The following is a 13472-nucleotide window of genomic DNA, read 5'->3' as shown; positions in this document are numbered from 1 at the left end:
GGCCCAAAGTCTTAAAGTCAACGGCACCCTAAGACTACATGTCTTCTAGTTAAAGGAAAAAAAACATGTACAAACATTCTCAGGAAATGTCCCTATAATACAGGACGTCCTTTTGACACAAACAAGACTGGTGCCATCTCTGCCTCTTTTGAAAAACGTACAGAAGGACAACTTCATATTCAGAAACATGGATATGAGAACTCCTTGATTCACTTAAGTGTATTATGATCTGTGTTTAAGTCTCTCCTCAATTACTTTTCAATCTAAATGTCATGTTTAGCATCAGTACTAATTTTAATTACAACGCCTTGACAATCTGTGTTGCTCCTTACATTGTGCATTGTCTAGTTGTTTTCTATTACTGGATACCTCTTTGTGGTCTGTCTTTGCATTATTGTAAGTTACATCGATCAGCATCAGTTCTTTATCATGCTTTAACAAGTTTCTTGCTCATAGGCTCTGTATCACTATATATGCAAGCATGGAGACTATGTTTACCTTCCTGTTTTATGTATGTACAGTGTGCTGCCATTTTCTTCTGGGTGTACTCCGTGAAATATAGTTTGTCTAATAAATAAATACAACTCATGGGTTACTCTCATGCTATCTTTTTTTTATTACCAAGTGTACTTTGCCAACAACACACTGTCTGGAATTCATATCAGGCCTTAACAAAATGATATAGCACTTTGGGAAAAAGATACACCCAAGCAGTCCAGCACTGGAGCACAGGATGGCAAACACCTCCACGGCCACCATGTACTTGCCCCGTGTGCTCAGGTACGCCGGGATGAAGGAGATCCACACACTGACAAACACAAGCATACTGAAGGTGATCAGCTTGGCCTCGTTGAAGCTTCCAGGGAGATTCCTTGAAAGAAAAGCCACTATAAAGCTGATTGTGGCCAGGAGGCCCATGTATCCCAGCATGAAGTAGAAGAACATGGTGTTTCCTTCATTACACTCAAAAATTACCTTGTTAATATAAGACACTGTGTTCAATTCTGGGTAAGGGGGGGAATTAATTATCCAGACAACACTGATTAGAGTTTGGACTAAGGAGCAGAATGAGACAATAGAGGTTGGCGTCTTTAATCCTAACCATTTTCTTGCAGAGCTTCTTGGGTTTGTTGCCATGAAGGCAAGAAAAACAATCACAGTTTTTGCCAGAACACAGGAGACACTGATGGAAAAAATTATCCCAAAAACCATCTGCCTCAGTATGCAGGTGAGTCTCTTGGGGCGGCCAATGAAGATGAGGGAGCAGAGGAAGCAGAGCATGAGGGCGAATAGGAGCAGGTAACTGAGCCCGCGGTTGTTGGCCTTCACAATGGGAGTATTTTGGTACTTCATGAAAACTAGAAGCACAGAAGCTGTGAGGACGGTCATTGAGGAAGCAGAGATTGTGAGTGTTAGACCCAATGGCTCCTCAAATGTAAGGAATTCCACAACCTTTTCAATGCATTGATCTCGTTCTTCATTGGACCACTCGCTGTCAGGACATTTTGTGCAGGAGGTCATATCTGAAAAAGATGAAAACTAGTTTAGACATGTTTGATAAAATAATTCAAAGCAGTCTTCATTGGTGCCTGGGAGGGTGGGGCCAGGCTTTCAAGTCAGATTATTTTTCATGCACAATTAGAGCCTCAACTATCAGAAGAGATTGACCTTGGAGAATTGGGCCTCTTATTACTTTCTGCACACGGGCCAAAACATTTTGTGTTGAACAACTGCACAAAACATGAAGGTTACACACAACAAAGGAGGAATCCCAAACCAAGTGGAGAGTTTGTCACTTTGGGCTTTACGCTTGACAAGAGCGTCAACCTGAAATCTCAAAACAGTAGATTGAGAGTTCTGTTGAAACTATAGAGAGGCAGTTTGCTATAAGCACTGGTTCAGACCTGCTACCATCAGCATCACAATGTCCTAATCCACAGCCTCTACCCCTGGTATGTGGAGTGTTGGAGTGGCAGAGAACTAGGCAGAAGCTGAAGAGGAGGGACCATCTGCAGGTCCACTCTGCCTCATCAGAAGAACCAAAGAAGTTTATCAGAGACAAGAGAGAGGCGTGGTTTTTGGGGCTTTCCTGCCTCTTTCCTTCTGTGACATTGGTCAAGTACATGAATGTCAGTTATTGCCAGGGACATGGCATGGCAGTGTGTGTGCGGTTCAGGCAGTAACGTGCATGATTTATCTGAATAGATGCCAAAGTAAAGGGGGAGTTTTTACACCATGGGGCTGTGTCTTGATTATAAACTTTTGTTAATGAGAATATTGTGCCTTCGTAGGGTGACATTTTCTAATGGAGTTATAGCACCCTGCAGTAGGCTGTATGCAAATCAAAGTCCAGTTCCCTTGTTATTGGCCCTTCCCTTCAGCTCAGGTCAGTAACATGGATACACACCTTTAAAGACTATATTTACAAACAATAATATTATATTGCATTACAGAACTTCCCTTTTACTTTATGGCACTGATTCTACACCAAACCACTACCCTGAGCACATGCACTATTTGCAGCATTGCACCCTTTCTTCTGAGTCAGGATCAGTGACTGTACCCTGATGGAGCCTTCCATGCACTGGGTGAAAGATGACTCAATATATTGTTTTAAAAAAAAATTGTATTCCATTATTTAGTACAAAACTATGATTACCTTTCGGGTCACTAAATTTGCTCCTATTTGATGATTATTTTATTTATTAATCTAAAGATTGACGGCCTGACTCTCATTGTTGTAGACTTTTGTTGAGGACCATACATACATTTCATCCAGAATCCATGCTGGACATACAAGAGCCCTAGGTGTCCATATCTCTTGAAAAGGGCATATACTGCTCTTTACATCATGAAATGTACATATATGAATACTTGCAGTCATGATTTCTGATATGACTGAGATTTGCATCAATAACCTGATCAGATTCATAGATTGCAGAAGTCAGAAAATGCTGACCAAATTATGCCAGAATTTCTGCCTCAGAAGTTCTACAACAATAAAGGAACAAGGAGCAATTCTACACTCCTTTGGTGAGAAGATTCATGCTATAAAAGATTCTATGCACAATTCCTTACAAGTAAGTTCACCATTTGATTTCTGTTATGTAATGATTGTTTGTGCTGCTAACAATAACAATTTGGATTGAATTTTGGTAAAGCTAAAAGACTTTCAAAGTTACCCGTGGGGGCTAATTTAGTGTTCGACTAGACTGATCTTATGTCCTTTGGATTAAAAAGCTCGGAATTCTATCCCCATATTTCTTCAGGCACAGCTGAATCAGGATTAAGATGCAACATCCACTTAGAGGAGAAGTACATCTCTTCTTTTATGAGTGTACCAGATTATTCAGCCTATTTTCTAATAATTGCCTAAGGTTCTCATATGACAGCACTTTGTATAGATAAGCATACCAGAAAAATATGACAATATGACTGTAGGATAACTAGTACCTGGTTTTGAGTTCAATATCGAACTACTAAAAAATGTACTTTATCATCAGTAAATGCTCTTCCTGGTGGACACTCTATCTAAATGCATATTCCTCACCCTTAGAATATACCCAGACATTAGAGTGGCCCGAAAGATTCAACAGCATTGCTTGTGCACACTGGCATGTGGTGTCATGTGGTTCTGCACCAATTTATTTCAGCCCGTGACACATGTAAGTGATACCCTTGGGCACTGGCATCACTTTCTTACTTGACTCTGTCCGCACCCTCAGACATGGAGCCCAACAATAATTGGCAACAACAGTGTGCAGATATCTAGAATAGGAACTTTTTAGGTTGAAAAGAAGACCATTCAACAGAATAGGGAGATGAGAGTGTAGTGGGGAATCTGTGGTCACATTCACCAGAAATAGTGTTACCAAAGGTAGGAAAATTGTTTTTCTGATAGGTACTTCCAACTGTAGAATCCTGACCTTTAGAATGGATACCAAAGCAATACCACTCTAGGTAATGGGTCTATGGAATAGCTCAGATCAAAAAGCCATGCAAGGGCAGCATAACGAAATGGCTATTCCCCCAGACCTGGCAGTAGTGTTTCCTGAATGTGTGTACTGATGTCCATGTCGCAGTCAGTATCCATGTACTCATACAATGACGCAGGATCTAACACATTCACTGCTACAATCCCCTGAGCACTACTCATGCAGTCCTCTAAACACCAAGACACTTCTCATTCGCTCCTTCGATTACACAGGTAATACTCATGCAGTCCAGTAATCCCCCTGTCACTCCCTGTGCACTCTTCCAATGACCCAGCCAGTCCCATGTTCTAATCCAATCACTCTGCCAAAACCCAAGCCCTTATACATTTACCATGTACTCTCTTTGCAGTACTCTAATGATCCAGTCACTACCCATGCATATATGCAATGACACAGGCATTAAACATGCACTGCTACAATCACATGTGCACTTCCTATACAACCCTCTAACCACCTGGACACTGCTCATTTATACCTTCAATTACCCAGGTAGTACCCATGCAGTCCAGCAATCACCTTGTCACTACCCATGCACTGCTCAAAACCCCCGACCAGTAACATGTTCTAATCAAATCACTCTACCAATACCCAAGCACGTATAAATTCACCCTGCACTCTCCTTGTTGTACCCATGCAGGCCAGCAATCACCCTGTCACTGCCCATGCACTCTTTCAATCAGTCATCCAGCACCATGTTCTTATCCATTCACTCCTCCAATACCTAATCACTTATACATTTACCATAAACTCTCCTTGCAGTACTCTAATCATCTAGTCAATACCCATATATGCGTGCAATGTGACTACCCATGCATTCCTCTAACCAACTACACACTTCTCATTTGTTCCTTCAATTACCCAGGTAGGGCCCATACAGTCCAACAATCACCCTGTCACTGCCCATGCACTGCTCTAATAACCCGGCCAGCACCATGTTCTTATGCAATCACTCAACTTATTCCCAAGCAGTTGTAAATTCACCATGCACTCTCCTTGCAGTACTCTAATCATCAAGTCACTACCCATGTACTCATGTAATGACCCGAGCACTAACATATGCAATGCTACAATCCCCTGTCCACCACTACCCATTCAGTCATCTAACCAGCTAGACAGTACTCATTTGCACCTTCATTTGCACAGGTAGTACCCAAGCAGTCCAGCAATCACACAGTCACTACCCATGCAACTACTCCAATCACCCAGCCACCACCAAGTACTAATCCAATCACTATTCCAAAACTCATGCACTTATAAATTCACCATGCTCTCTCCTTGCAGTACTCTAATCATCCAGTCAGTACCCATGTACTCATGCAATGACCCAGGCAGTAAGCATGCACTGCTACAATCACCTGTGCACTATCCATGCAATCCTCTAACCACCTAGACACTGTTTATTCACACCTTCAATTACGCAGGTAGTCCCCATGCAGTCCAGCAACCATCCTGTCACTTCCCATGCACTCTTCCAATCACCCACCCAGTACCATGTACTAATCCACTCACTCTGCCAAAACCCAAGCACTTATAAATTTGCCATGCACTCTCCTTGCAGTACTCTAATCATCTAGTCACTACCCATGTACTCATGCAATGACCCAGTCACCAACACATGCAGTGCTATAATCACCTGTGCACTTCCCATACATCCCTCTAACCGCCTAGACACTGCTATTTCACTGATTCAATTAACTAGGTAGCACCCATGCAGTCCAGCAGTCACCATGTCACTACCCATGCACTACTCCAAACACCCAGCCATCACAAAGTACTAATCCAATCACTCGGCCAAATCTCAAGCACCTATAAATTCACCATGCACTCTCCTTCTAGTACACTAATCATCCAGTCAGTACCCATGTACTCATGCAATGACCTAGGCACTAACACATGGACTGCTACAATATCCCCACTGCTCAAAACACCCAGCCAGTAACATGTTCTAATCCAATCACTCTACCAAAACCCAAGCACTTATAAATTAACCATGCACTCTCTTTGTTGTACCCATGCAGTCCAGCAATCACCCTGTCACTGCCCATGCACTCCTCCAATCAGTCATCCAGCACCATGTACTTATCCATTCACTCCTCCAATACCTAATCACTTATACATTTACCATGTACTCTCCTTGCAGTACTCTAATCATCCAGTCAGTACCCATGTACTCATGCAATGACTCAGGCACTAACACATGCTCTGCTACAATCCCCTGTCCACTACCCATTCAGTCCTCTAACCACCTAGACACTGCTCATTCACTCCTTGATTTACTCAGGTACAGCCACGGCCCGTGGAGGGAGTTTCGGTGGGGCGGAGAGGAGGGGCGGGGGAGGGGCAGGCTGGGGGGGGTGCTAAAAACCGGAGTATGGATAATTGAAGATAAGTAAACAATTTAATAAATAAAACTAATTTCGTAGCGCACCCTGCATCGCAAAATGTGATGCAGGGTGCCCCACGAAATTAGTTTTATTTATTAAATTGTTTACTTATCTTCAATTATCCATACTCCGGTTTTTAGCAACCCCCACCCTGCCCCTCCCCCGCCCCGCCTCTCCGCCCCACCGAAACTCCCTCCACGGGCCGTGGCGGCTCAGGTAGTACCCATACAGTCCACTAACACATGCACTGCTACAATCACCTGTGCACGTCCCATACAATCCTTTAACCGCCTAGACACTGCTCATTTACACCTTCAATTACCCAGGTAGTACCCATGCAGTCCAGCAATCTCTGTCACTACTCATGCACTGCTCCAAACACCCAGCCAGGACAATGTACTTATCCAATCACTCCGCCAAAACCCAAGCACTTATAGATTCACCATGCACTCTCCTTGCAGTACTCTAATCATCCAGTCAGTACCCATGTACTCATGCAATGACCCAGGCACTAACACATGCAGTGCTATAATCACATGTGCACTTCTCATGCACTCTTTGAATCAATCATGCTCTGCACATGTACTCATGCAATCACCCAGACATTAGCATGCAGTAATTTCTCTTTTTAACTAGATAAGGTAGGTCTGAAATTTTTCTTCTTTTTTGTTTTTAATTTATTTGTCTTTTATAAACGATTTTGTAATTTTTTTTTTGAAAACTCAAAAAAGCAACAGGCTAAAGTCTTAACTTTTGGAAATATAAACTCATTCCAATACAAAAAAAAAGCAGTGATGATTCCTTGCTGCAGAACAAACAGCATCAAGAGATTGTTCACCGCAACATAATATGGCCTTGCATTTTATGCAATGCTGAGTGAATTTCCGGAGCTCGAGACGAGGTGCTTGACGCTCCAGAAGTGCTGGGACCAGCTCCCTGGTCAGCTTGCTGCATGTTTTCCAGTGCACGTCGCAGCTGCTCTCATGCAAGATGCCTTGGATGGATCGTCTGCAGGTGTTTGTACATACTTGATGTCCCACATGAGTACTTTTTGTCACTTCCTCTTGACAAAATCCTAGGAAATAGAGTACAGCTCACCTTCCTAGCATTAACTTTCTTTTCACCATCTGGGATGGTGAAAAATTTCCAGACACTGGATTCAGGTCTTTTTTTGGGAGGTGCTTCTTTGAAGTCTTCATCATCAGATGGAAGTTTTGGATCAGGATTTGAAGAAGCCATTTCTATACTTTTCCAGCAAACACCCAAAAAATGTAGCTGCAAAACCACAAAAGTTGTCTTCCCAGTGATGCTGCAGGGAGAATGACAAAAATGGGTGAGGTCCTTCAACTGCCAGAATGGAAAACCTTATAACCAATCAAATGTTTCTTTTAAAGTCACATGGGAGTCATGCACCCGGCGCGCAACCAGCGAGCACCCGACACAACTTTCCACAAATATATTTAACAATATTATAAGTTCATTACAAGTACAAATATATATATTTTTAAAAATAGTTTAAATAATCTCTTGCTCTCATATATACATTAAAGTTATATACATATAGTTTTAAAACATTAAAAAAATCATGGGAGTCGTGCACCTGACGGGACCCAGTACGTAGATGACGTTATGCGGGTCCCGGCACCACGCACTCGCCGCATACCAAACGCGCACATGATGCGATCCCATACTTATATGATGTTATGCAGGGCCAGGCACAGCGCACCCTTTGCCTACCAAATGCGCATCCTTCTCGACTTTAGCAATATGGCGGCTTGAATCTGTGTACACTCCATGATAGGTACACGATGGGTACGCAACTTCACTATTTATGAAAAAAAAAATATATTTATATATTTTAAAAGACATAAGACAATACATAGTTAAAATAAAAGGAAAAAAATAAGAAAAAATAAGTATAGGATATTACAGTTACAAAATATCAGTAAAAAAAAACCTTGCAATTTACAGAAAAAAAGATATGTTTTTATAAATATTATACTTACAAATTAGCATTTAAAAAACCTTTGAAATTCACTGAAGAAACCATATGTTTCAGTATTCTTATGAAATGACCTAGACACCAACACAAGTACACATAAAATATTCTGTGCATAATCCCTACACATCTCTAAGCAGACACATACTATTGGTCCACTTCATTAAATAATGAATTAATACCTCCTGTCAGTCTCATGCAATTCTTCAATCACCCATCCATCCCTATGTTCTTATTGTATCAGTCTGCCAATACCTAAGCACTTATGGGGCAGATTTACAAGCATCCTGCACCACCAGTACATTACGTTTTGTAACGTAGTGATGGCACCAGGTACTCCTTCATATTTACAAGGAGAGGAAAAGCCACCCTGCTTGGTTTTTTCTCTCCTTGTAAATAGGACCCCTTCATACACAGAACTTTGCATTGAAGGGGCGTTCCATAGTTGTTGCTCTGGGTGTTCCCACGCAACACCCATAGAACAATACACATCTACAGATTTATGGGAAATCGTATATCTGGAGATGCGTTTGAATGCTGTGCCATCCTAGAGTTGGTGTAGCTAGGCGCAACGAGGAGAATTGTTTTCATTTCTCCTAATTTTTTCCTCTTTCAATGCATTCTGCATTCCACAGCATACATTGAAAGAGCAAAATGCCTTTACTGATTGTTTTTGTGCAGGAAGGGACACCTTCCTGCACAAAAACAATCCCCGCACAACACAGACATCCTTGCACCATGATGCAACGGTGCCTGTATCACCGCATGGCTGCAGTTTGTGTGGCAGTGAAGAGGGGCGCACAGAGTTGCAACATATTCATGTACATATGTCACATCCCTGTGCTTTGGAAGTGCCACAGTGCAATGCAGCTAAAGAGCTTGCAGTGTCACGCTGCAGTTAAGCATGGGCGTAAAATCCGTTCCGCTCGCGGATTTTGCGGATTTTCTGCAAATTCGCAATCCGCGAACTCTCGCGAACTTGCCGAAAATTCGTAAATCCGTGCGAAGCGGATTTTTTGCTTGGTCGCACTTGCCAACTAGAATACTATACAATTTCACGGGAGTAAACACTTGCGAACACGTAGAAGCGGCGGGCAGCGACAATCTCGCAATTGCGAGATTGCAAAATTTGCAATTTCGCACAAGAAATCCACCAGCAGGCAGCATAAACCTTGAAAATTATGATTTTTATCAGAATAACTCCTCAGGTTGACATTTGCCTGTACTTTTTTTTTGCAAGGAGTCCATTTTGGGGGGGGGGGGGGGTGGGAGGAAGGAAGTGCCCCACAGTCTCCAACTTCCTGTTCCTGTCCAGCAGGCTCCTCCCAGTGCTTTCTTCATGTGCTGGTCACTTTGATTTGGATCTTGACCTGGAAGGATTACTTTTTGTGGATGCTGCTGGATATTTGGATTTTTGTAAAACTGAAAGCACTCAGCAGGTGCAAAAGTTCAATCTTATCATTAGTAACCATTCCCTGTAATGCCTGGAAGGATTAGTTTTTGTGGATGCTGCTGGATATTTGGATTTTTGTAAAACTGAAAGCACTCAGCAGGTGCAAAAGTTCAATCTTATCATTAGTAACCATTCCCTGTAGTGCTTCCTGAGGGGCCCCTTCAGAGTTCAGTTGCCTACTTGCAACTATTCTATGACCCTGCTCTGACCCTCACAGCAGGCTCAGAGAATAGCTACAAGTATACAACAAAGGTCCTGTTAAAAAAATTACACTGCAACAGAAAGCAATTACAGATAAGGAAGCAGGTGCCAGCCTGGAAGTTCAAATTCAATGACACATTAATCAGCCCCTAATTCATTCATGTCAGTTGAGGCAGGGCAGGTGTGCTTATTCCCCCATAATCTACAGTGATGAACTAGAGGGTGGAATGGGTGAGCCAGAGGGTGGCATGGGTGAGCCAGAGGGTGGCAGTGGTGAAACAGAGGGTGGCAGTGGTGAAACAGACGTGGAAACAACATGGTCGCGACCGTTGCTACCCGACAAGTAAGTTCGCGTTTGTGAACTGGTAAAAAACCCTTGCGAAATGGCAGAAAAACTTGCGAACCCCCAAAAAGAAAGGAATCCACAAAATTCGCGAGAGTTCACGGATTTTGCGGATTGCGAATCCGTAAATACGCAATTTCGCGGATTGCCAAATTGCAAAATCCGCCCATGCTTAGCTGCAGTACTTCCTCATAAATCTTCACCTATAAATTTACCATACACTACTAATGAATTCTTTCAGTCAATCATGCTTCATACATAGATTCAACCAAACGTTCACACATTACCTTGCAATTATAGTGTTTTCTTTAACCAGATAAGGTAGGTTTTTTTTCTTCTTTTTTCTTTTTCTTTTGTTTTTTATTTTTTTAAATTAACAATTTTGTATTGTTTGGGTGATTTTTCAAAGAATGAACAAAAAAAAGAAAGAATAAAACAGGAAACTTTTGGAATTACTTATCAATTAAAAGAAAAATATTAACAACGATGGTTGTGTTGCGCAGCACAAACTGCATCCACCGACAGCTCACCGAAGCATATAAGTTTCTTACACTTCATGCAGTGTTGCTCGAGAAAGGCGAATTCTGGCCTAATGTCCATTGCAGATGTTTGTGAGGACGCTCCAGACGTACTTGCCACAGAAGGTGAGGGGTTCAAAGCAGCTCGCCTCATTTCCTCCTGAGCAAGATTAAGAGGATGTGTGGTCCGGAGATGCTTGTACGTAGAAGCAGTGCCGCAAAAGTATTTTTTTTCACTGCCTCTTGACTGGACTCGGTCACACATGTTGCACTTCACCTTTCTCGCATTTACTTTCTTCTCTCCAGGTGGAAAAGTGAAGAATTTCCACACAAAAGATTCCGGCCTACTTGGACGTGGTGCCTCGTGCAAGAATTCTTCTTCAGAAGATCCTTCCTCCTGCTGCTGCTACTGTCCAGATGCCATTTTGTTTGATATTTTTTGAAAAACACCAAAAAAAACAAGCAAAAAGGGTTCTTGTAGGAATAGAGATGTCTCTCTAAAGATGCTCCAAAAAGAATGATTAAAATGGGTGGGGTCCTTCAATAGTTACAGTGGGAAATGTTATGAACCAATGAAATCTTTATTTTTAGGTCACATGGGATCCGCGCACTCTGCGCTCACGAAGCACGCACCCAACGCGACTTCGCGAAAATATATTTAAAAATAATATAAGTTTATTATAAGTACACATATATTATTTTGAATAATATCTTAGATAATCTCTTGCCCTGATATGTATATTAAAGACACATACATATCATTTTAGAACATACATTTTATTTTACAGGAGTCGCACACCCAGCGCGCACCAGCACGTATATGACGTCACGCTTGACCCGCCACTGCGCAAGCATCGCGTACCGCAATGTGCATCTGTCGCAAATGCGCAGGAGCAGGAGTCGCAGACTGGTCGCATACCAATAACGCACATCACGTAATATTAAATGTGTATGTTGTAACTGAAAAACACACAGCCATCTCACACCGTACGCGGATCCTTCACTACTTTTCTAAAATAGGGGCTAGAATCCGCACACCCACCATGATGTGAACGCTTTGGGTGCGCTACTCCCAAAAAAAATTGGACATTTAAAAAAAAAGAAAATATTATAAATATATTAAAATAAAAAATAAATTCACTGAAAAAACCATAGGTTTCCGAGACGTTATAGTTAGAAATTAGCATTTAAAAAACCTTTGAAATTCACTTAAAAAAAACATAGGTTTCAGAGATGTTATAGTTAGAAATTAGCATTTAAAAAACCTTAGAAATTCACAGAAAAAAACATAGGTTTCAGGGGTGTTATGGTCAGCTGGACATTTCACTTCTACAAAACCATAGAAATTCCTCCATTATGGTTAGTTCTGCTAACTATAACTCATGCGCCCACAATGCACCGCTGATGATGTCACTTATTACATCATTCATGACATGGTCAGTGACATCACTGCTGACATCTCAAATGATATCACTGATGACGTCACTGATGACATCATCCACATGACAATCTGATTCACCTCATCATACACTAGTATAACCTTTCATCACTCACTGTAAAATACAGACTACCATATTTGAAACCATTAACACCCCAATACCAGTTACTACATACCCACTCACTGATTCCTAAGTCTACACACACAACTACACAAACAGATCGGTTATACACGCAGTCACTAATTGATAGAACTCTATCAAATGCACTTATACACCTATATAGACATTGACACATCAGCAGTCATCTTAGTCAGTCATGCAGTTATCTTACTCACTCATGAAAAAAATTAATCACACTTACATTTACTCACTAACACAATTATATACACAACACCTCATTTATTCTAACACATAGTAACTCATAGTAAATATGTAAAAAAAATCACCATTACAATGATATACTCATTTATATAGTTAGTCTCACAATCACTGACTCTTACATATATGTATTTATATACACCAACTCTTACATACAATGCCTTTTATGTTTTTTACTTTGTTGAAGATGTACAACTAAAACACATATTCGCTCACCAACACACAAATAAATACACTCAGTCACCCAAACAACTGTTTTCACATGCACTCTTAAACCTATACACTTAGTCAATCAACCATTCATACATCCATGCAGAGAGTTACACACACCCCATCCAACCACACACAAACTCAGTGTCCCATATAAATACTCACCCAACTAATCAATAACTAATATACACACTCATGTAGTTAGTGACCAACTGATGCAGCATGTTATACAACAGAGACAGTGATGCACACATTCACATAGTTTAGTTACTAATCCATGTATTAAGTGAGACACTTTTAATTACTCACTTAAACAGACAGTCAGACAGCTACTAAATCCTCCATCCAGAGAGTTATATATCCACTCAATCTTCAATACAGATTGGTATATATAATACATATATACCATAAAAATATCCCCTACGGAACAAGGATTACTACGATTCCCTCGCAGAACATCAGAGGCTCTTTGAATATAACATCCTACAAACATAGCACTGTCCTTATTCAAGCAGCTAATAAGGACCTAGAACTTTTCAACAAATACTTTGT

General features: G+C 41.2%; 1 protein-coding gene across 1 annotated transcript in view; it reads right to left on the bottom strand.

Annotated features, from left to right (window-relative positions):
* Nucleotides 1-601: 601 nt before the first annotated feature.
* Nucleotides 602-13472, bottom strand: part of LOC144772137 (extracellular calcium-sensing receptor-like) — a 46661-nt gene continuing 33790 nt past the window's right edge. The window contains exon 5 of the mRNA XM_078656293.1: nucleotides 602-1523. Within this exon, the coding sequence (XP_078512419.1) occupies nucleotides 604-1523 (920 nt within the window). The 3' untranslated portion in view covers nucleotides 602-603. The remainder of the gene's footprint in view (nucleotides 1524-13472) is intronic.

Source organism: Lissotriton helveticus, chromosome 8, assembly GCF_964261635.1.
Source record: "Lissotriton helveticus chromosome 8, aLisHel1.1, whole genome shotgun sequence".
Taxonomy (NCBI): domain Eukaryota; kingdom Metazoa; phylum Chordata; class Amphibia; order Caudata; family Salamandridae; genus Lissotriton; species Lissotriton helveticus.
The sequence above is the reverse complement of the archived record's forward strand: the minus strand, read 5'-3'. Positions and strand labels throughout refer to the sequence as shown.